The 25,595-nt window shown below is 41.9% G+C and overlaps 1 protein-coding gene across 2 annotated transcripts in view; it reads right to left on the bottom strand.

Annotated features, from left to right (window-relative positions):
- STK24 (serine/threonine kinase 24) overlaps window positions 1-25,595 on the bottom strand; it is a 92,404-nt gene that overhangs the window by 59,227 nt on the left and 7,582 nt on the right. For both annotated transcript variants that reach the window (XM_075336724.1, XM_075336725.1), the window contains exon 2: window positions 1,415-1,645. In XM_075336724.1, the coding sequence (XP_075192839.1) occupies window positions 1,415-1,645 (231 nt within the window). The remainder of the gene's footprint in view (window positions 1-1,414; window positions 1,646-25,595) is intronic.

The raw sequence follows: 25,595 nt of genomic DNA, 5'->3' as shown, positions 1-25,595 counted from the left end.
TGCTTTTTTTCTTTATGGTGAGTTTCCACGTGTATGAATTACTGATACTTCTTTATCTTGACAAACCGAACTATTACAAAGCAGCGGTACAAGATTTTTTTTTTTTTTTTTATCATTTCTGTATTTTTAAATTTAGAAAAAAAAAAAAAAGTGGTGATTAGAATTCTGCTGCGTATACAAACTGTGGGAAAATATTTCTAATGCTAGACCTCAAAATATATGAAAAACGAATATCCATTAGTTCACCAAATACACAAGCCACAAACAGGTTAGTGAACAGGACAATGTCATCAAAGGTCACAAAATGTATTTCGTATACAGCGCATTTAGAAAACAGCATGTATAATGGCCAAGTGACATCAGATAGAAACATCTACAGTGGTATACCATACATATGACAGAGAAAAATTATCAGAACAAGAAAGTGTAAGTAGAACAATTTGAAATTTTCCCACCATACCCATTAGCATAAATATTGTGTTTGTAGGCTTTTACAAAAAGATAAAATGGTTGAGATAGGAGGTTTCTCTTATTTCCATCAGCATTTTAGCTTTGGTTCTACTCTTAGGGCGGCGTTAAATGCACCAATTTATCGTGTGATCGCATGAGCGATCGCACCCGCCCCCGTCGTTTGAGCATCACGGACAATGAATTGCCCGTGTTGCACAAAGTCGTTAAACCCCCGTCACATGTACTTACCTCCCTAACGACGTCCTAACCTCCCTAACGACGCCGCTGTGGGCGGCGAACATACTCTTCCTGAAAGGGGAGGGACGTTCGACGTCACAGCGACGTCACACAGCGGCCGCCCAATAGAAGCGCAAGGGCGGAGATGAGCGGGACGTAACATCCCGCCCACCTCCTTACTTCCGCATTGCCAGCGGGACGCAGGTAAGCGGTGTTTGTCGTTCCCGAGGTGTCACACGGAACGATGTGCGCTGCCTCGGGAACAAACAAACAACCGGCGCGCAAAAGGAGGAACGACTTTATGAAAATGAACGACGTGTCAATGAGCAACGATAAGGTGAGTATTTTTGCTCCTTCACAGTCGTTCGTAGCTGTCACACGCTACGATATCTCCAACGATGCCGGATGTGCGCCATGGAATCAGTGACCCCGACGACATATCGCCCGATATATCGTAGCGTGTGACGCCGCCCTTAATTAAAAGGGCACAGTGACAATCCCCACTATAGTGATGAGCGCACTAATAGTATGATGCAGGTCCGGTTAGGTCTCCTGTCTATGGAATTCAGTTATTGCCTGCTACATGAAGTTATAGATTATATATAACTACCTCTTTGTAAAGCAATTTCTATTCTGGAGTCCAATATGTTGACTGTTTTCTCCAAGAAGGAACACATCTGTTAAAATCTGAAAATATAGAATCATGACTAGCAGCATTACTCCTTACCTTGAGATAGGACCCATAATACTTTGTCACATATGGACTATCACACTGGCTTAGCACTGTAATTTCTTGTTGAATATCTTCTATTTCATCTTCTGCTTCTTCAAGATCTATAATTTTTATTGCGATAACTTTCTGAGTCCTATTGTCAATCCCTTTAAATACTTCTCCAAAGGATCCCTTGCCAATCTTTTCTAGCTTTCTGAACAGTTCTTCAGGATCTGCTTTCAAATTCTACAGAAAAGTAAAAGATGAAGGTATTAAGTCATCAGAAAATAACCCACTGTTTAAATATAATCTAAAAACCTATGGATTACAAAAAGCTATAATGCATTTATTTTTCATATCCTTTTCATATCGCAAAAAATAAATAAATAAATAAATAAATAAATCTTACAGGTCTTACACTGGCCACTGGGGTTATTATATCCCTATACTTCCTGTTCTGTCAGGAAATCACCATGTTATGTAGCAGCAATAAGCTGACACACCATTTATCTTCTTTTTAAAGGGGTCCATTAATAATGAGATAAAATGGCATCCCTTGTTTAATTTAAACTGCAGCCCATCCTAATCACATATCAATATGGATTGCAGGCTGACAATATATAGCTCCAGAGACCTGAATGTTACATACGTTGAAAAAAGACCTAGGTCATCTAGTTCAACCTTCCTCCACAAATTAAATATTTTGTCACTAAATCATAGTTACATAGGTTGAAAAAAAGACCTAGGTCCATCTACAGGTCAAATGACGAGCTGTATCACACATACCTCAGTCAGACTGTCATATGTGAAGAAATATATCTGTTCCTTGCTGAGCACAACAGGGTTTATATCCAGGACATTCAGGTTCATTCTCCTGAATGTTCATTAGTATTCTAGTTGGGCACAGTCAATCTTCATGCACAGCTATAAAGCTCTTAGACTAATGTAAGAGGGCATAAAGCTTGAGATATTCTCATGAAGCACAATAGGGGTTAAAATTTCTTTACACCTCATAGCTGGCAGCTGACTGAAGTATGTGTGATACAGCTCAAGAGTTTTTGGGTTTTTTTTTAAAAAAAAAAAAAAAAAAAAAAAGATGATCTCTTCAGCTGTAGCCCATATCGACATTTGGCTAGGATGGGCTGTAGTTTGAAGTCTAACAGTGAACTCACTATCGCATTCTTGGAGAACCTCTTTAAGCATCTAATGACCTTGTGCAAAAGGTTATTGGGAGGGACAAAAGCAGGGTCATCTGTGACACGTCTATTGTGATGGTGGGTACTGTGTGGTCAGCTGTCTATAGAAGTGTTAACCCATCATTGCAATACTGTCTGCGATGGTCGTGAGCGTTCTAAAAAGTGATCTGCAAAAGACAGGAATTGCAAGTCTAAAATAGCCCAAATAGCCAGTGTGAAAATTGCAAAAAGTTTTATTATTTTCTTTTTCTTTAAAAATACTGCTAGTGAGCTGAGAAATCAAACAAAAAAGTATAAATAAGAACACAAAAACTTGATTCAAACTATTTTTTTCCCCCCTTCATAATATTTATCTTTATGAACAGATGAACGTAAAAACATACTTTATTGACAGAGGTTTACTCTTACAAATCTGTATACTCTGTAAAGATATTCCAGAATCCACTCTATTCATTTTAGAATTCAGTGATTCTAGGCCAAAATATCTGCATATACATGAGAAAACCAACTGCACTGTGAGATATAGAGATGGAGTCTGGGGCGGAGTACTATGGTGTTACCAAATTAAGATACTGATTGGATGTCCTAAGAATTCCAGGGGGCTCATACCCTATCCAATTTCATTTGAGTATGATACGCGATTGATGCGACTTCCACCCTCAGTAACGACTGTGAAACCGAGGGGCTTTGAGTTGTCCGCCACAAGGGTGGAATGAGTAGATTCGTTGCTGCCAGAAGAAAAAGTAGTAATATCCTAGTCAGAGTCTTTGATTAATTCGCAGAAAGGTTCAGGAAAATCGTACTCAGTTGGGGCTGGCAGGTTAAAGAGCATAATTTGTTTTGAAAATCCCAATATCTGGTCCCAAAATGGTTTTAACCCCTTAACGACCACAGGCAGTAAAATTACGTCCTAAACCACCATAGTATAGTCCCCGCCGGCTGCTGCCGGCAGGGATCTGCGCACTTGTCAGCTGAGTTGCACAGCTGATATGTGCCTCGCAGGCACGAGTGGATTTGCGTTACACCCATGCCTGTTAACTCCTTAAATGGCAGTCAAAAATGTCACAGCGCCATTTAAATTCCGGTAGCGGTAAATCTCACTTACCCAGCCCCATTGGCGGCGCTGTGACGTGATCACTGTGAGCCGAAGATTGTCATGGTAGCACACTGTAGCTCACATGACTCACATCCTGTAACAGGCAGCTAAGTGTAGCAACTTATAAGAGGTCAGTATTTCTGCTGATCTCAGCTGTGTAGCTGTGATCAACAGAAATCAACGAGCGATCAGCCTGCTGATCCTTATAGTCCCCTTAGGGGGATAGTAATATAAAAAAATAAAATATAAAAAAAAAAAAAGTTAAAAAAAATTAAATAAAAAACCTAAACGTTCAAAATCACCCCACTTTCACTTCATTGAAAATGAAAAGGTTAAAAAATAAAAATAATACACACATTTGTTATTGCCGTGTTTAGGGCAGTTTCACACATCCGGCTTTTCGCCGGATTGGGCGCACTGCAATACAGTGTATACAGTACAATGGCAGCGCGACAAACTCCGGTCACATGCTGTCATATGACTGAAGCATGTGACCCAAAAGTTGTCGCGATGCCATTGTACTGTATCACACTGTACTGGAGTGCGCCGAATCCGGTAAAAAGCCGGATGTGTGAAACTAGCCTTAGAAAAGCCCAATCTATCAAAATATAAAATCAATTAACCTGATTGGTAAACTACCATAGTGGTAAAAAAAAAAATCCAAACACCAAAATTACGTTTTTTGGTCATCGCAAACTTTGCGCAAAATGCAATAAGAGGCAAATAAAACGTAGCATCTGAGCAAAAATTGTACCATTAAAAAAGTCATCTCGAGCTGCAAAAATAAGCAGTCACTGAGTCATATATCCCGAAAAATGAAAATGCTACGGGTGCAGAAAATGGCGCAAAACATTTCACCACGTTTTTGGACAAATGTCTGATTTTTTTTTAACCCCTTAGATAAAAGTAAACCTATACATGTTTGGAGTCTACGAAATCATACCGACCTAAGGCATCACAGCGGCACATCAGTTTTACCACATAGTGAACATGGTGAATATAATATCTCAAAAACAATCATGCAATCACACTTTTTTTGCACTTGAAATTTTTTTGCCGTTTTCCAGTACACTATATGGTAAAACTTCTGGTTTCATTTAAAACTACATCTCGTACTGCAAAAAACAAGCCCTCATATGAAAAGATTGACGGAAAATAAAAAAGTTCCGGCTCTTGGAAGAAGGGGAGAAAAGAAAGAAAAACGGAAAGTTGCCCAGGGGTGAAGGGGTTAATACCTCCCACTACCACCAAATGTGCATAAATGTGCCTGTCTCCCTGTTACATCTTCAGCATGTCTTGGGAAGAGATGGGAACTATGTGGCACGGGAGTATGGGTATGTCCTATATATAATCCTGGTAACTCCATGATGCGTATCAATGGGTGAGGGTGGGGGCACTAATATATTGATATTTTTGGACCAGATATGAAGTGCATATTTGAGCAAAGCATTTGAAGTGTGTGACCTTGGGTTATGGTTTCTGTTGAAAACAGCGATATTCTGAAGGGCAGTGGAGCCATAGATTCTGCTACAGAGATCCAGAGTTTGTGAGCCGGTTTATGTACAGAATCTACTATTGTAGATGGCTCCTGCTGAGTAGTACTTTTACAGATCTGGAGCTCCCATAGATATGGGCAACACTAGTGTGTTAAAATATATGCGCTGACGTTTACCTTTCCAAATGTAATTATTAAAAAAGAGGTTTTAGTTTTTTGAAAAAAGGAGGATGTAAGGTATATATCGGAAGCATTTGGGAAGCATAACTAAATTTTGGTGGTAGGAAACCCTATTTTTAATATCCTTTCAAGTGTCACCTCTTTTTCTTGCTTTTTTTCCCCCTATGTACTGGCAGCTAGCAGTGGAGTGGCACTTATTCATTCAATAACAGAGATCACAGTAAACGAGGCGAGTCCAGAAACATTTTTTGTTTTTCTGTGTATTGCACCTATTCTTACTTCTACCTTTGTTTTAATGGCCCTTAATGCAAAACCATCGTAGGTGGCTGCTAGGACCCAATTAAATTACATATTAGAATAAGAAAACCTCGATTATTCAAATATTGTAAATGCATCTTAAGCTGTTTCTAACAAGTAGTGATGACACCATTACATCCTAAAATTACTGGTGACTTCCACGTGACTCCCAAGGTCCAAATTCAGGTCAAAACACAGATCTATGGAATACAGTGGAACCTTGGTTTACGAGAACAATCCGTTCTGAGAGTGTGCTTGTAAACCAAGTTACTCGTCTAGCAAAGCAAAATTTCCCTTAGGAAATAATGCAAGCTCAGACAATTCGTTAGACAACTTGTTCAGTGTCCCAACCTGGTCCCCTAGTCTGCCATTCCACACATTCACAAACACGAACAATAAAAATATTTAAAAATAAGTATACCTTTGTTAAATCGCCACATCTCTAATAACCCAAGCTATATAAAAATAAAAAAATAAAAAAAACACAACAAAACTATACCATAACTAATAAAATTAATGACATTCTAACAAATTAAATAAAACACGCTAAAAATGTATCAAAAATGACCATGATTAAAATATTATTATTATTATTATTAATAATAATAATAATAATAATAATAATAATAAATATATATATATATATAATTACGTACGTAAGGATGGTTGACCTTAGGGAGATCAACGTCCAGCACCGCGGAGACACCATCACGTGTTTCTCAACGCAGTGATTCTAGAACAATGCCCCCTGGGAAATATGCAAAACAAGAAAGCCGCGGAGATACCATCACATGTTTCTCAACACTAGCAGGAAACTAGCCAGGTCTTTGCCCTTCCCTTGGTTGTTCCTTCCCGGTCAGTCTCCAGTCACTACTCCACACTGATGAGGGGCAAATACCCCGAAACAGCTGTCTGTGGATGGATATTATGTTTTGGTATAGGCGGTCTCCTTGACTGGAGACTGCCCTTCCCTTGGTTGTTCCTTCCCGGTGAAAGACTTGGCTAGTTTCCTGCCAGCATTGAGAAACATGTGATTGTGTCTCCGCTGCTTTCTTGTTTTTTTAGTGTGTGTAAATTTATATATATATATATATATATATATATATATATATACATACATACATACATACATACATACATACATACATACATACACACACATGCATGCATGCATACATACACACACACACACACAATATAATATAATTTTTTTTTGGCAGAACACGTAGATTGTGTGCAAGAGTGTGGTGTAAAAGTTTCAGCATCAAATCTGCATCTCTTAGCAAAAACACTGCGTTTTGGGGCAATTTTAGGGTGGCTGCTATTTTTAGTCTGGGGGCCCCAATAAGCAGGGCTCTCCTCGGCCTGATAATACCAGCTCCCATCTGTCAGGCTTTATCATAGCTGGGTTTCAAAATTTGGGGGGAGATGAACGCATGCCATCGTTTAAATGATTTTTTTTTTTTTTTTTAAAAACACATGCGGTTCCTCAGTTTGATAAACAGACAAGATAAGTACATGGAGGTGCGCTGCAGCCTGTAGCCATATGCGTTATCTGTGCTGGGTATCACAATACGGGGGACCCTATGATAATTTATTTATTTTAAATACCACGATATAGACCTGCAAGACCGGGTCAGTGACTGCAAGCATTCAGACGCTGTCACACAGGCTAGGGGGAACGTCTGACTGCAACCAATTACAGATGCCAGGACGGACAGTAGGCGGGAGAAGCCGTGAATATGCATGAAGGTAAATGAGTAATCCCGGAAGAAGAGTGAGCGGCCCAGAGACTAAGTATAGCGCGATTGTGCTAATCCTCCTATCCCTTCTACCACCATTTTTAAGCCCCGGATTCTGGTGCCCATAGACATATATGGGGACCAGCGTCCGGCCAGATATAAGATCAATTCAGGGCCGAAATGGTTTTGCTTGTTTTTTTAAAATCTTGTTAGTCCTGCCAATCCCAGATATCTGCAAGTTTGCCCAGCACTACTCTCTTCCTTACCAGACATTTTCTCTACTGAAAGCACTTGTTGAATACAACAGTTTGTTACATACACAAAAAAAAAAAAAAAAAATATAGTGTGACTTTAAATACATTGATGGAATGGTACTTATTTAAACTGAAAGTCTAGTACAAAGGCTAATTTATGTACAGTGCCTTGAAAAAGATTTCACACCATGAGAACTTTTCCACATTTTTGCCTCCTGAGTTAATACTTTGCTGCAATTTCTACTGCAAGCCTTTTTGGGGTATGTCTCTTCCATCTTTGCACATCTAGAGGCTGAACGTTTTGCCCATCCTTCCTTGAAAAATAGTGAGATTGGATGGAGAGCTTCTGTGAACAGCAATTTTCATGTCTTGCCGCAGATTCTCAATGGGAATTAGGTCAAGCATGTGAATATAATTTGATCTAAACCATTCTACTGTAGGAATACGTTTAGAGTCATTGTCCTGCTCAAAAGTGAACCTACACCTCAGTCTTAAGTCTTTTGCAGCCTCTAACAGGTTTTCCTCCAGGACTGTCCAGTATTAAGCTCCTATCTTCCCATAAACTCTGAACAGCTTCACTGCCGATGCTGAAGGAAAGCATCTCCATAGCATGATGCTGCCACCATGTTTGTAAGTGGGGATAGTGTTTGCAGTGTTAGTTTTCCACCACAGAGTTTTGAATTTAGCCCGAAAAGTTCTACTTTGGTCTCATCTGACCAGAGCGCCTTCTTCGACATGCTAGCTGTGTCCCCTACATGACTTGCAAACTGCAAAAATGACATATATTGCTTTAAAAAAATACCTTTCTTCTTGCCATCCTTTCATAAAGGCTAGATTTATGGAGCCTACGACTGACAGTTGTCCTGGAAACAGATTCTGCCACCTGAGCTGTGGATGTAGCTTCTCCAGAGTAACAGTGGGCCTCTTGGCTGCCTCTTCAAATTAGTGCTCTCCTTGCTTGGGATGTCAGTTTAGGTGGACGGCCAGGTCTTGGTAGGCTAGCAGTTGTGCCATACTCCTTCCAATTATGAATGATGGATTGAGAAATACTTTGTGAAATGTCCAGAACTTGTGCTAGTTTCTTTTTAGAACCTAACTTTGCTTTATTCTCTTCAGCAAATTTATCCTTGACTTGTCTGGTGTGTTCCTTAGTTTTCATGATGCTGTTTGAGAACATTAAGATTCAAACAACCTTCTGAAGCCTTCTATGTAGTACAGTGGAACCTTGGTTTACAAGAACAATCCGTTCGGTGAGTGTGCTTGTAAACCAAGTTACTCGTCTAGCAAAGCAAAATTTCCCATAGGAAATAATGCAATCTCAGACAATTCGTTGCACAACTTGTTCAATGTCCCATTCTGGTCCCCTATTGTGCCAATCAACACACGCACAAACAAACACACATATTATGCTCACCTTACCTTCCGTTCCCTCGCCGGCCTCCTGGTTCTTGTAGTCCACCGGTACAGGACGTGTATAGGGTAACCATCGCGACCAATGCCGGAGCTTCCGCTGCCAGCGCGCTGACATCAAAGACATGAGCCGCTTGCCTCTGATTGGTCAGCACGCTGCCATTAAGAAGCGGCTGACAGCAGAAGTTGCTCCATCGTCGCGATGGTTACCCGATACACATACTGTACCTGCGGACTACAAGAACTTTGAGACCATCGAGGGAACGAAAGGTAAGGTGAGCATAATATGTGTGTTTGTGTGGACTGCAAGAGCGGGTCAGAGCACGGTGAAAGCACGGAAGCGGAAGGGTGTGCGGTGAGTATTTGCTCGTACAGCAAAGCTTGCTCGTAAACAGAGTTACAAATTTACAGCAAGCTCTGCTCGTATAGCAAAATACTGGCACACCAAGTTACTCGTAAACTGAGGTTCCACTATATTCTCTTTTTTAATCAGCCTTATGGTTACAGAGATGATCCCTTTTGTTTGATGCACATTTTGTTTTTTACAAGGGAAAGTGGGGGTGGGGGAAGAGTCTCACAAAATAATAATGCAGGGCAGCCTAAAGACACAAACCTAAAGAATTATGTGGGCCATGCCCCCTCGATAAACAGAATAGAAAAGTAGCACAAAATAAAAAAGGTCCATATATGTGCTGTCGTACATAAAATTTAAAAAAAAAAAAATGTACACACCACAACTCTACATAACACAACTATTAATGTCTAAGCTACTGGAAACAAAAAAAAAAAAAAAATAATGAGTACTCCGAACTTAAAATGGCCAAATTGTGCCCAAAGTGTCAGAATTTAGTGTGGAAACATTATTTTCAATCACTGCCTTAACATTCTTGGGCATGGAGTTCACTAGAGCTTCACAGGAGCCACTGGATCTTCTTCTATCCTACATGATGACATAACGAAGATGGTGGATGTTACAGACCTTGCACTCCTCCACTTCTGTTTCAGGATGCCCCACAGATGCTCAATAGGGTTTTGGTCTGGAGACATGCTTGGCCAGTCCAGCACCTTTACCCTCAGTTTCTTTAGCAAGGCAGTGGTCGTCTTGGAGGTGTGTTTGAGATCATTATGTTGGAATACTGCCTTACATACAGTTTCTGAAATGTGGGGATCATGCTCTGCTTTAGAGTGTCACAGTAAGTGTTGGCAATCATGATTCTCTCAATGAATTGTAGCTCCCCACAGCCGGCAGCACTCATGCAGCCAATTCCATGACAATCCCACCACCATGTTTGACTGTAGGCAAGACACATTTGTCTTTCTACTCCACACCTGGTTGCTGCCACACATGCTTGATACGATGGGAACCAAATAAGTTTATTGTGGTCTCACCAGACCACAGGACATGGTTACAGTAATCTATACCCTTAGTTTGCTAAAGACAAACAGACTATTTGTGGGCTTTCTTGTGCATCATCGTTCGTAGAGGCTTTCTTCTGGGACTAAGGCTGCTTTCACACATCCGGCTTGAGCTCTGCGGCTCAATCCGGCTGTGCAAGCTATGCAACGGATGCGGTGAACACACCGCATCCTTTGCATAAGTTTTTCCTTTGCGGCCAGTCCGGTTTTTGCCGCTTGCGGCATGCTACTGAGCATGCGAAGTGGCAAAAACCGCATGCGGCGGCCGGATGCGGTTATTGCCGCATCGCGCCGCATCCGGCCGCCATAGGCATGCATTGAAAAATGAGCCGCATCGGCCGAATGCGGCGCGATGCGGGTTTTTTTGCCGCACGAAAAAACGTGCCAGGCAACGTTCCATCCGGCCGCTGCATCGGCTAAATCTGCCGCATGCGGCAAAAACCGGACCGAACGGGAGCCCATGCGGCACAATGCGGCACTAATTAAAGTCTATGCAGAAAAAAAACAAACCGGCAGCAAAAAAAAAAAAAACGGTTGCGATTTTCCTGCAAAGTGCCGGATTGTGCCGCATTGCAGAAACCGGAGGTGTGAAAGCAGCCTAAGCAGACCAATTTGATGCAGTGTATGGTCTGGACACTGACAGGCTGACCCCCCCCCCTCCCCACACACACCCTGTAACCTCTGCAGTAATGCTGGCAGCACTCATACGTATATTTTGAGAAGACAAACTCTGGATATGATGCTCAGCACATGCTCTCAAATATGGCGAGACCTGTTCTGAGTGGAACCTGTCTTTCAGATCCTCAGAGAATTCTTTGCCATGAGGCGCCATGTTAAACTTCCAGTGACCAGTATGAGAGAGTGTGTGAGTGATGACACAAAAATTAAAACACCTGTTCCCGGTTTACACCTATGACCTTGTAACACTCATGAGCAACATGACACCGGGAGGGGAAAATGGTAATAGGGCACAATTTGATCATTTTCACTTAGGGGTGTACTCATTTTTGTTGCTTGCGGTTTAGACATTCATGTCGGTGTGTTCAGTTAATTAGAGGTACATCAAATTCACACTGTACTTAGATGTATCACAGATAAGGAATCAGGTCATCTTTCACATCTACGTCAAATACGGTAACTGTCACACAGCCACAACAGTGAGTCACATCCTGGCCCTTTTATTACATGATCTTTTCATAAGTAACCTTGGAAATTTAGAAAATAATTTTCATTGGAGTTCAATAGTGTTTCAATGTAAATATATTAGTAAATTAGGGTTTATGGAGACTGGCGGACCATTAGAAGACCACCATTCATATTCAATGCAAGTCAATTGGCATAGAGTTAAATAGTCCGTTTAGACAGGCCAACAACACAATTGTTCTGTGTACATAGAATATCCAATGATCTCGGTATCACAGGTCTTGTTTATACAGACAAAAAAGACTGACGGCACTCCTCGACCTGACGTGTGAACAGGTGCATAACTGAACATGACATAAAAATACAAAAAGACAGTTTGAACTCTGATAATGCTAAAGTATGGAAACCATGAATGTGTGAACATGGACCTGCATTACTGCTAAGGACAATCTGAGAAAAATGAGATATTTAGCATATATAAATGGCCATTTGTATATCTGCCTTCTGACCGTGCACCCTTCCCACAGTTGCCACAGGTAATCTTATCCTATATAGCAGGTTCCTACTTGCCCATACACAGGTGGTTTTTAACCTAGAGAGAGGCTTCAGCATAGCGTTAGGGACCCAGTTACGAGATATGCCGTGAAGGGGCAACTGGGCAGATATTTAGCATATATAAATGGCCATTTGTATATCTCATTTTTCTCAGATTTTCCTTAGCAGTAATGCAGGTCCATGTTCACACATTCATGGTTTTCATACTTTAGCATTATCAGAGCGCAAACTGTCTTTTTGTATTTGAGGTCTTGTAACATGACTATATATTGCCAAGAGTGTTGATTTTTAAACTTGTTTAAAGAGAACTTGTCAGCACAATTTTGCAATGTAAAGTAAAGATATGGCTTGAATACTGATTAAACGGATATCTTTGGTGAAGAAATCCACTTTGTTGTTCTTCTATAATCACCATTTGACATTTTAGCTAATTAGATTTCGTTGCACAGGGGCTGGACTATACACTGAGTCTTCTCCGTCTGTGATTCCCAGCACCTCCACTTACTTCCAAGTCTGAGTGACCTATTGCCTCTCTTTGAAATATCAGTAGTGACTGGTCATTAATAGAATGGAGGCAGGCGGAGGGGCTGGAGAATCACAGACAGGAAGGAGAAAACCCGATGCATAGTCCGGCCCCTGTGCACCAAAATCTAAATTAGCAGAAAACTTCAAATGGCGATTAAAGAACAACAAAGCGGATTTCTTCACCAAAGGAATTAATTGAATCAGTATTACAGCATCATTACAGCCATGTCCTTACTTTACATTACAAAATTGTGCTGACAGATTCTCTTTAAAAAACATTCTTACCTAAAGAATGAGCATTTTTTTGGGTAATTGCAGTCCTGTTTAGGCAGGTCAATATTTGGGAACAAGCATTCCTAGGAATTTCGACCACTCTAAATGAGTCCTTAGTCAAACGTTTGAAAACACTGACTATTGACCCATTCAGACTGGCGGACCAGGCTTTAACCCCTTAACGACCACGGGCCGTAAAATTACGTCCTAGAGGTCATAATGTTACTGCCCGCAGTCTGCCGGCGGCAGCATGCTGCGATCGGCGCACATCTCAGCTGATTTTCACAGCTGAGATGTGTGCCTGCTAGGCACGAGCAGAATCGTTATCTGCTCGTGCAGTTTAGCCCCTTAAATGGTGCTGTCAATATGTGACAGCGCCATTATAAGCGTGATCGCGGTAAACTTTTACTTACCGCCCGATACCAGAAGTCACGTGACGCGATCACGTGACTTCCGGTAGTTGTCATGGTAGCACAGGATCCTGTGATGACTCCTGTACTACACATGAATTGCTTTCACTTTCGCTGTGCCCACGGCCCAGTGAAAAAGAAAGTGAGCGTATCTGCTGTTTACAGCTATGTAGCTGTGATCAGCAGATAGAGCGATCGGACTGCTGATCGCAATAGCCCCCTAGGGGGACTAGTAAAATAAAAAAAGTTAAAAAAAAAAAATCCTAAAAAGTTCAAAAATATACACACATTTGGTATCGCCGCATTCAGAAACGCCCAATCAAAATATAAAATCAATTAATCTGATCAGTATACGGCGTAGCGGCAAAAAAATTCCAAACGCCAAAACGACGTTTTTTTGTTGCCACAACTTTTGCGATAAAAATGTAGCATCAGCGCAAAAATGGTACCGTTAAAAACGCCAGCTCGAGACGCAAAAAATAAGCAGTCACTAAGCCATAGATCCTGAAAAATGAGAACGCTACGGGTCACGGAATATAGCGTAAAACGTGCGCCACTTTTTTCGGACAAACTTCCAATTTTTTTTTAACCCCTTATATAAAAGTAAACCTATACATGTTTGGTGTCTACGAACTCGCACTGACCTGAGGCATCACAGCCACACATCAGTTTTACCATATAGTGAACACAGTGAATAAAATATCTCAAAAACAATAGTGCTATCGCACTTCTGCAATTTTTCTGCATTTGGAATTTTTTTGCCGTTTTCCAGTACACTATATGGTAAAACTTATGGTTTCACTTAAAAGTACAGCTCGTTCCGCAAAAAATGAGCCCTCATATGACCATATTGACTGAAAAATAAAAAAGCTACGTCTCTTAGAAAAAGAATGGCAAAAAAAAAAAACCGAAAGCGAAAAATCGGCCGGTCGTGAAGGGGTTAAACGACCGCCAATTGGCTACATGAAAGCTGATATACTGTTAAATGACAACCTGCTTAGACAGGCCGACAGCACTTACATGCACACAGAGCGAATGTTAACACAACAGGTCTGTGCAAATAGAACATCATGTTTTGGGCTACCAAGAAAGTTGATTTTTAAGCTTGCTTAAAAGTCATCTTACCATATAAGCAAACATTTTGTGTTTAGAGACAGACAAATCAAGGGGAGGGGGCGGGATTCCTAGAAACACTAGTTCCCAATTATTGGCCTGCCTGAAAGAGTTTTAAAAATTTAGAGAACTGTTAGAAATTGTTAAAGTAAGGCCTGTGCTCTATTACAATATTGCTCTGTAAGGTAGATTGCAATGTAATTAGAGATGAGCGAACCTGAACTGTAAAGGTCGGTGCTTGTATCTAACACTGGGTGTCCGGAGCTCGAACCTGAACATGATCTTTTAACTCCTTCACGACCCTTGATGGATCTATCCGTCATGTAGCGTGTGACGTTAAGCCCCGCCCCCTGCCGCAGGCAGGTTGCGGCGATCCACGCACATATCAGCTGTTTTCAACTGCTGACATGTGCGCCTGCATGTTACGAGTGGAATCGCTTCCACTCGCAACATTTAACCCCTTACATCTCGCTGCCAAAGTCTGGCAGCGAGATGTATATGCGCGCGGCCATGATTTTCACTTACCGCCGGCCCCACCGGAAGTCACATGCGTGATGTCGTGACTTTTGGTGGTTGCCATGGTAGCACAGGGTCATGTGATGACTCCTGTACTAGACATGAATTACTTTCAGTTTCAAGCCGAGTGAAGCAGAAAGTGAGCGTATCTGCTGTTTACAGGGGCAGAGCAATCGAATTGCTGATCGCGATAGCCCCCTAGGGGGACTAGTAGAATAAAAAAAAAAGTTTTAAAAAACTAAAAGTTCAAATCACCCCCCTTTCGCCCCATTGAAAATTAAAGGGTTAAAAAAAAATAAAAATACACACATTTGGTATCGCAGTGTTCAGAAACTCCCCATCAAAATATAAAATCAATTAATCTGATCAGTAAACGGCGTAGCGGCAAAAAAATTCCAAACGTCAAAATTACGTTTTTTGTTGCCACAACTTTTGCACAAAATGCAATAACAGGCGATTACAACATAGCATCTGCGCAAAAATGGTACAGTTAAAAACGTCAGCTCAAGACGCAAAAAATAAGCCGTCACTGAGCCATAGATCAAGAAAAATGAGAAAGCTACGGGTCACGGAATATGGCGTTAAACGTGCGCCATTTTTTTCCGGAAGTTTTTTTTTTTTAACCCCTTATATAAAAGTAAAGCTATACATGTTTGGTGTCTACGAACTGTCAACCACCGGAAGTCACGTGATCACGTCACGTGACTTCCGGTATCGGGCGGTAAGTAAAAGTTTACCGCGATCGCGATTATAATGGCGCTGTCACACATTGACAGCGCCATTTAAGGGGTTAAATGGCACGGGCAGATAATGATTCTGCTCGTGCCTAGCAGGCACACATCTCAGCTGTGAAAATCAGCTGCCCGGAATTGCTGCATCCATTAGATGCGACAGTCCCGGGACTCTACCCAGCTCTTCCCAAATTGCCCTTGGTGCGTTGGCAATGGGGTAATAAATAGTTAATGGCGGCCCATAGCTACCACCAGGTCCTAGGTTAATCATGGCAGCAGTCTATGAGACACTTTCCATGATTAACCTGTAAGTTAAAGAAAATAAACACATACACCCAAATAATCCTTTATTTGGAATAAAAGACAAAAAGAAAACAACAAAACAAAAAAAAAAACCCTCTTTCACCGCTTTATTAATCCCCAAACACATCTCCAGGTCCGACGTAATCCAAACGAGGTCCCACGACGCCTTCAGCTCTGCTACATCGGAAGCTGACAGCTCGCTGTGAGGTCCACGGAGAAACTGAAGTGAGTCGCGCTATCAGCAGTGATATCACTCAGGTTACCCGGGGCCATAGCTTGATCTTCCAACCGTCTTAGGTGGAGGACTTCAGCTGTGGCCACAGGTAACCTGAGTGACGGCACCGCTGTTCGCGCAGCTCACTTCAGTCACTCAGGTGATTTGCATTCACAGGCGAGTCCTTCACCTACGATTGCAAATCAGGCTGCGACACAGAGACAGAGCCATGCGATGACAGTGAACTCGGGTGAAGCTCTGACGTCACTGCTGCGGACTCCTGTGTCCTGGTACTGACCTCAGGAGGTTCATCTGAGTTCCTGACAGCAGACAGAGACAAAACCGCGGGATGACAATGAAGTTGGGTGAAGTTCATCCAAGTTCATTCTCATCGTGCGGCTCTGTCTCGGTCTGCTGTCAGCGGACATGTAGCAGAGCTGAATTGCCGTGGGACCATACTGTCAAAAATGCATCCAAAACACATGTAAAATGCATCCAAAATGCATGCATTTTAAAATGCATTTTTTCTGTCAAACGCAGTGTTTACAGTTGTCAAAGTCTACCAGAGGGTGCATTTTTTTTTGACAATTACAGAACGCAGCGTGCGCACATTGCCTTATTGTTAACTAATGAGAAGAATATGAAATTGCATATGAACATGTATTTTCAGCACATCCAAAATTCATAAAAAAAGTCAACAATGTATCAGTATCATAGCAATAAGACTATTACATTTAATTTGCCCCTTCCTACAAAATATAAAATTAAATGGAAATAATAAACCTTACAAACATAGTATGAATATTCAGAAAATAGACAACTTTTTCTGCATGCGCCATACCACACAGCTAGGTCAATGTGTGGCTGAAGGACCACCACATCAAAACCCTTTCATGGCCAGCCCAATCTCCAGACCTGAACCCCATTGAAAACCTCTGGAATGTAATTAAGAGGAAGATGGATAGTCACAAGCAATCAAACAAAAAAGAACTGCTTAAATATTTGCACCAGGAGTGGCATAAGGTCACCCAAAATCAATGTGAAAGACTGGTGGAAAGCAGCCAAGATGCATGAAAGCTGTGATTAAAAATCATGGTTATTCCACAAAATATTGATTTCTGAACTCTTCCTGAGCTAAAACATTAGTATTGTTGTTTCTAAATGATTATGAACTTGCTTTCTTTGCATTATTTGAGGTCTGAAAGCAATGCATTTTGTTATTTTGACCATTTCTCATTTTCAGAAAATAAATGCAAAATTTGTTGCTTGGAAATTCGGAGACATGTTGTCAGTAGCTTATAGAATAAAATAATTTACATTTTACTCAAAAATATACCTATCAAGAGAAAAATCAGAAAATCTGAAACATTTGCAGTGGTCTCTTAATTTTTGCCAGAGCTGTATATTATATAGAGTCATTACAAACAGAGTGAACTATTTCAAGTGTTTATTTCTGTTAATGTTGATGATTATGGCTTACAGACAATGAAAACTCAAAAGTCATTATCTCAAAAAAATTAGAATATTATATAAGACCAACTGAAAAAATGATTTTAAACTCAGAAATGTTGGCCTACTGAAAAGTATGTACAGTAAATGCACTCAATACTTGGTTGGGACTCCTTTTGTATAAAATTACTGCATCAATAGAGACAGTGAGACGGTAGGGGTCAATGAAGGATTAAGGGGGAGTTGGACATGCAAGGAACATAGGGAGGCTACGAGTAAGGAATGTGTTAATAGTATTAAATGTCTACTGGCAAATGCAAGAAGTCTTGCAAACAAAATTAATGAATTGGAGACTCTTATGTCAACCATGGATTATGATGTGGTAGGCATTACACAAACCTGGCTGGATGAAAGCCATGTGGGTGACAAACGTAGAGAGTTATACTACATTCAGGAAGGACAGGAAAGACAAAAAAGGTGGTGGGGTGTGTATATTTATGAAATCTAACCTAAAACCTGTGTTGAATGATGACATTGGGGGAACTGCAACAATGTAGAGTCAGTATGGGTAAATGTACATGGGGAGGGGAATAATGGAAAAATGCTAATTGGAGTTTGCTATAAGTGTCCTAACATACCTGAACAAATAGAGGGTGAAATGCTGGAACAAATTGAAAAGGCAGCTAATAATAATAATAATAATAATTATTATTATTAATAATAATAATCATAATAATAAATGTTCTTATTATGGGGGATTTCAACTATCCAGACATTCAGTGGGACATAGAATCTTCTGGTTCTGCTAAAAGCTGTAAGTTCTTATCCACAATTCAAGACAATTTCCTCTCTCAGATGGTAGATGAACCGACCAGGGGAGATAATTAGCTAGATCTGGTCCTGTCAAATAGACCGGATACAATTTCAGATCTACAGGTCCGGGAGCACTTGGGCACCAGCGATCATAATATGGTAAGCTTCAATGTAATATTCAACAAAACATTTCAAAGGGGAAATGCTAAAACCTGGAATTTTAGGAAAGCTGATTTCAACAAATTAAGGGAAGAGCTTAAATGTGTAGATTGGGACAAAGTCATGGTAATTGGGGATACCGAACATAAATGGGGTAAGTTTAAGGATATACTCTTAAGGCTGCTTTACACCAGACAATCTATCGTGCGATAGATCGTCGGGGGTCACGGTTTTTGTGACGCACATCCGGCATCGCTGGCGATGCCGGCCTGTGTGACACCTCCTAGCGACGCAGTATCGCTCACAAATCGTGAGTCGTGTACTGGTCGGTAGGTTCCATAATATCGTTTAATTTAGTTGTTCATCGTTTCCGTGGTAGCACACGCCGCTCCGTGTGACACCCCGGGAACGATGAACAGCAGCTCACCTGCGTCACGCGGCCGCTGCCGGCTATGTGAAGGAAGGAGGTGGGCGGGATGTTTACATCCCGCTCATCTCCGCCCCTCCGCTTCCATTGGCCGGCGGCCGTGTGACGTCGCTGTGACGCCAAACGTCCCTCCCACTCCAGGAAGTGGACGTTCGCCGCCCACAGCGTGGTCGCACGAGAGGTAAGTACGTGTGACGGGGGTTACCGGCTTTGTGCGACACGGGCAGCGATTTGCCCGTGACGCAAAAAGGACGGGGGCGGGTACGATCGATTGTGAAATTGCACAATCGGTCGTACCGTGTAAAGCCCCCTTTAGAGTCCTGTAAAAAACGTATACCCTCTGGTAATAAAACGTCAAGAAATAAAAAAGAAACCACTATGGATAAATAAGACTATACACAAAGTATAATAAAACAAAAACAAAGGGCGTTTAAAATCTTGAAGGCTGAGAATACAGAAATAGCATTTCAGAAGTATAAAGTTATCAATCGGAAATGTAAAAAAGAAATCAAGCAAGCAAAATTAGCTACTGAAACAAAAATTGCCAATGACATTAAAATAAATCCCAAAGTCTTTTATAAATACATTAATGCCAAAAGGAAAACAAAGGATAGTATTGGCCCCTTAAAATATAATAAGTTAGCTATAGAGGACAAACAAAAGACAGAGATATTAAACAGACACTTCTCATCCATGTTCACCAAGCAACTACCGTATTTTTCGGACTATAAGACGCACTGGACCATAAGACGCACCCTGTTTTAGAGGAGGAAAATTGGAAAATAAAATTTTAAACAAAAAATGTGGTCATGACACACTGTTATGGGGCAAGGATCTGCTGCTGACACTGTTATGGGGGTAATGTTCCCAAATTCTCTACTAAGGTACCCCAGCCTGGTAATGATCCTCCTGCCTTGTATTTACAGTATATGTCCCTCATCCTGGTATAGCCCCCATCCTGCTATATAACGTCATCCTGGCATATGGCCACATCCTGCTATATACTGGCATCTGGCCGCATCCTGCTATATACCCCTTGCTGCTCATAATATACCCCCATCCTGCTCATAATGTACCCCCATCCTGCTATACACCCCCATCCTGCTATACACCCCCATCATGTGGCACATGAAAAAAAATATAAATAAATAAAACGTTCATACTCACCTTATTTCACTCCCTGCAGCATCGCCCCTCCTCTGTCTGTGTCAGCAGCAGTGCTGGAGTGTAGAGCCGGCCACCATCCCTGCAGCATCGCGATGTCCTCCTGTCTGCTGGCCGCGGCTGTGTGGACACATGCGCACAGCGATGACCTGTTTGCACCGCTAGTCTCCACACAGCCGCCGCCGGCACAGACAGGAGGAGATCGCGGTGCTGCAGGGATAGTGGCCGGTGAGTTATAATGATTCACTGCCCCCCGTGCTGATGATGATGCACGGGGAGCAGTGAATACAGCCGCACATGATCACTCCAGACTGTAGTTGCCAGGGGTGATCATGCGGGCAGGCTGTTTAATATGCGCGCATTCCCCGCCCACCTGTCAGCGTTGGCTTCAGCGCTAAGAGATGATGGGCGTGCATATTAAATGAGCGGGTCCACATGGTCACGGCACTGTTACAGCCTGCTCGCGCCGCCGATGACCCACTCCACCGCAGCACCCTCATTCCCCGCAGCCATGCCCTACATTCAGACTATAAGAAGCACCCCCCGCTTTCCCCCAACATTTGGGGAGGGGGGGGGGGGGGGGAGTGCATCTTATAGTTCGAAAAACATGGTACGCCTGCATGAGTAAATTAAACATTGACAAATCCCCCGGGGTCAGATGGCATTCATCCACGAATATTGAGGGAATTGAGCCAAGTAATCTACAGACTGCTGTATCTCATCTTTTTAGACTCGATTGTAACAGGGTTGGTGCCTCAGGATTGGAGGATTGCTGATGTGGTTCTGATATTTAAGAAAGGTAAGAGGGTAGATCCAGGCAACTACCGTCCAGTAAGCCTGACATCAGTAGTATGCAACGTTTTTGAGGGCATTTTAAAAGGGATGACATGAAAAAATATATTGCAAAAAAATAATATAACTCACAGACAGCATGGATTCATGAAAGAGAAGTCATTTCTAATCAACCTGTAGGGGGTTCTATAAGGAGGTAAGTGCAAATCTGGATATTGGTAATGCAGCCGATGTCATTTATTTAGACTTTGCAAAGGCATTTGTTAATGTATAACATAACCTTATACTAAAACTCCAGAAGCAAGGACTAGGGGAAACTATATTCAACTGAGTAAGGAATTGGCTAAAAGATAGGAAACAAAGAGTAGTCATAAATGGTATATTCTCTAATTGGGCTATAGTCAGCAGTGGGGTGCCGCAGGGATCTGTGCTAGGACCAATTCTTTTTAATCTCTATTAATGACCTTGTGGATGGGATAGATAGTAAAATGTCAGTCTTTGCTCACAACACCAAACTATGTAGGATATTAAAAACTGACCTTGGTACAATATTACAAAAAGATCTGGATCCCTTTCCCTAATTCCTCCAGTATGCCTTGTATTTCTTGTATTAAAATTTGTAAAATGTTTATAAAAAAAAAAAAAGATCTGGATAAGATGTCAATGGGTAGATACTTATCAACATTAAATTTCATTTGCCAACTGTAAAGTAATGCACTTAGGACGGAGTAATCCTATAGCTGCGTATACATTAAATGGAACTAAACTCGGGACTACAGAACAGGAGAAGGTCTTGGGTATTCTCATTACAATTAAGCTGAGCAGCAGCACTCAATGTCAAGCAGCAGCTGCTAAAGCAAACAAGATTTTAGGGTGTATAATAAGAGATTAGATCCCGTGATCCCAACATATTGTTACTCCTCTATAAATCACTTGTAAGGCCACATCTAGAATATGGAATTCAATTTTGGGCTCCACATTTTAAAAAAGGACATTCAGAAGTTAGAGTCAGTTCAAAGGCGGGTAACTAGACTACTAAAAGGAATGGAAGGCCTCTCATATGATGTGAGGTTGCAAAAGTTAGATACCGTACTTTTCGGATTGAAAGATTCACTTTTTGTCCCAAAAATGGGAAGAAAATGAGGGGTGCGTCTTAAAATTCGAATATAACCTACCGGTGGGGCTGTCTGTGCGGACGGGCGACCGGGTGCCTGTAGCTGCGTGCGTGCGGCCGGGTGCCTCTCTGTCCCGGCGGCCAGCTACTTCTCTGTGCGGGTGGGTAGGCGGCCTGCTGGCTGCCACCCTGTGCGGATTGCGGTGTGTCCGCGGTCCTGGTTTCAAAATGATGGCGCAGTGTGTCAGCGCATGCACAGATTGAGTTCTTGGATGAGATCTCCATCTACGCACGCGACGCTCCAGGAGTCAGTGCGTGCGCAGATGGAGCCCTTAGATGAGAGCTCCATCTGTGCATGCGCCGCTCTGGGCACCATCACTTGAACCGGGACTGCGGACACACTGGGACACACCGCACCAGCCTGCTCCACCACTGAGCCGTCGCCGCCACCACTGAGCAGTCGCCGTTGCCGCCACTGAGAAGTCGCCGCTGCTGCCACCACTACGCTGCCACCACTGACCGCCGCTGCCAGCACAACCTCTGCCTCCTGTGACCCGCTTCACCACCACTGCTGCCTCTCTGGTAAGACAACACCGGAGCATAAGACGGACCCCATTTTTTCTTTCACCTTTTTTAATCTCTAAATTTGGGGTGCATCTTATAATCCGGTGCGTCTTATAAAACAAAACATACGGTATGTTTAGCTTAGAAAAAAAGACGTCTCAGAGGAGATCTCATTTATATGTATAAATACATGTGTGGTCAATATAAAAAGGACTGGCACATGATTATTCCTTCCATAGACAATACTAAGGACCAGGGAGCATACACTGCGAATGGAAGAAAAGCGATTTCGGCAGCTAAATAGGAAAGGGTTCTTTACAGTTAGAGCAGTCAGACTGTGGAATGCCCTACCACAAGACGTAGTAATGGCAGATACTATAACTGCTTTTAAAAAAGGGCTGGATGATTTCCTCAGTACACATACCATTGTTGGTTATAAATGACTTAGTGACAAAATGTATAACTGGTGGAGAAAGGTCGAACTAGATGGACCTAGGTCTTTTTTTTCAACCTAAGTAACTATGTAACTAATGCAGCGTGGCATGGAGTTGATCAGCCTGTGGCACTGCTGCGGTGCTATGGAAGCCCAGCTTGCTTTGATAGCAGCCTTCAGCTCGTCTGCATTGTTTGGTCTAGGGTCTCATCTTTCTTTTGACAATACCCCATAGATTCTCTATGGGGTTTATGTCAGGCGAGTTTCCTGGCCAATATTACTGTCATTATTAAACTAGGTACTTTTGGCAGTGTGGACAGGTGCCAAGTTCTGCTGGAAAATGAAATTTGCATCTCCAAAAAGCTCTTCGGCAGAGGGAAGCATGAAGTGCTCCAAAATTTCCTGGTACATGGCTGCGCTGACTGTGGTCTTACTAAAACACAGTGGACCTACACCAGCAGATGACATGGCTCCCCAAACCCTCACTGATTGTCGAAACTTCACACTAGACCTCAAGCAGCTTGGATTGTGGCCTCTCCACTCTTCCTCCAGACTCTGGGACACCGATTTCCAAATGAAATGCAAAATTTAATTTTATCTGAAAACAACACCTTGGACCACTGAACAACAGTCCAGTTCTTTTTCTCCTTGGCCCAGGTAAGACGCTTCTGGCGTTGTCTATTGGACATGAGTGGCTTGACACAAGGAATGCGACAGTTGTAGTCCATGTTCTTGATACGTCTGTGTGTGGTGGATCTTGAGACATGGACTCCAGCAGCAGTCCATTCCTTGTGAATCTCCCCGACATTTTTAAATGGCCTTTTCTTAACAATCCTATCAAGGCTGCGGTTATCCCGGTTGCTTGTGCACCTTTTTCTACCACACTTTTTCTTTCTACTCAGCCTTCCATTAATATGCTTGGATACAGCACTCTGTGAACAGCCAGCTTTTTTTAGCAATGACCTTTTGTGGCTTACACTCCTTGTGGAGTGTGTCAATGACTGCCTTCTGGACATCTGTCAAGTCAGCAGTCTTCTCCCATCAATGTGTAGCCTACTGAACCAGACTAAGGGATCATTTTAAACACTTAGGCCTTTGCAGGTGTTTTGTGGTAATCATTCTAATTTTCTGAGATAATGACTTGGGTTTTCATTGGCTGTAGTCCATAATCATCAACATTAACAGAAAAAACGCTTGAAATAGATCACTCTGTAGGTAATGACTATATAATTATGAGTTTTCCTTTTTGCATTGAATTACTGAAATAAATTAACTTTTTGATATTCTAATTTATTGAGATGCACTTATATATTTTCTCTGAAGCACTGGAGACTGTCAATGACCATACACTTGACTGCAATCGCTGGGTCACGAAGAGCAACACAGCGATTCTGATGAGCGGTGACGTTACTGCCGTCACAACTCCTCACAGTTGCTGAGTGTCGCGGAGCGCAGTGCGATCCGGAAGTGGCTGCCTTTGAGCGTCGGAGTCGGGAAACGTCAATTAACGTAAATTAATAAATGAAAAAATACCCTGGAGACAGGGAAAGATAGAAAGAGACAAACGCGGCGCCAATCTGAGTGTAGTGAGTTTCTTATATATATAAAAGGTGTTGAAATAATGGAACTCTCACCTGGTTCAGAGGTTAGAAAGCCTGGAATAATCCAACAGGGGTTGATCCACTTTCTAATAGGATTATGGTGCAGTATGCAGCAATCACACTGGATACTATAGAGGAGCCCTGCAGCAGGTCCACTTAGTGAAAGAAGTTCCAAAGGCAATTACCACTCTTGCGGCACTCCTGCTACCAATGGTGGAACATATTAGATGATTCATGAAGTTAGATGTATACATCTTTTTACTCTCAATTACACCTGAAGAAGGCTGATGGATAAAACATCCGAGCCGAAACGCGTAGTTTTAATGTACAAATAAAATATCTCCTTACTTATTTGTATATTAGTCTAGTCATATGACCGAAAACCATCTAAAACGTTCCACCATTGGTAGCAGGAGGGCCGCAAGACTGGTAATTGCCTTTGAAAAATTAAAGAATGCAATGGAAAGATATGCAGGTGTGCCCATGAATGTCAAAGGAATAGATGAGGGGATAAAATATAATAAAACCAAAAATGAATAGTGGAGATATTATGTAATTTAGTCCAACAAGAATATCGCTGCTGTGCCCCGAGCTTAAATGGGATTGCCACTGAGTAAAAATGTCAAATCCCAGTAATGTCATATTGAAATGAAATGGTTTAGTAGAAAGATCAGGATGGGGGGACGTGATAAAGCAGTTTAGAATGTGCATAGATTCGTTGCATGCATATTGAATAGTAAATGATGAGTGGAGGCATTGGGCTGTGGACGTCTCAGTCACATAGATCATCTCATCACTAGGGTTTGACATC

This window comes from Anomaloglossus baeobatrachus, chromosome 2, assembly GCF_048569485.1.
Source record: "Anomaloglossus baeobatrachus isolate aAnoBae1 chromosome 2, aAnoBae1.hap1, whole genome shotgun sequence".
In the NCBI taxonomy this organism is placed as follows: domain Eukaryota; kingdom Metazoa; phylum Chordata; class Amphibia; order Anura; family Aromobatidae; genus Anomaloglossus; species Anomaloglossus baeobatrachus.
Note: the sequence above shows the minus strand (reverse complement) of the source record. Positions and strands in the feature narration are given on the sequence as shown.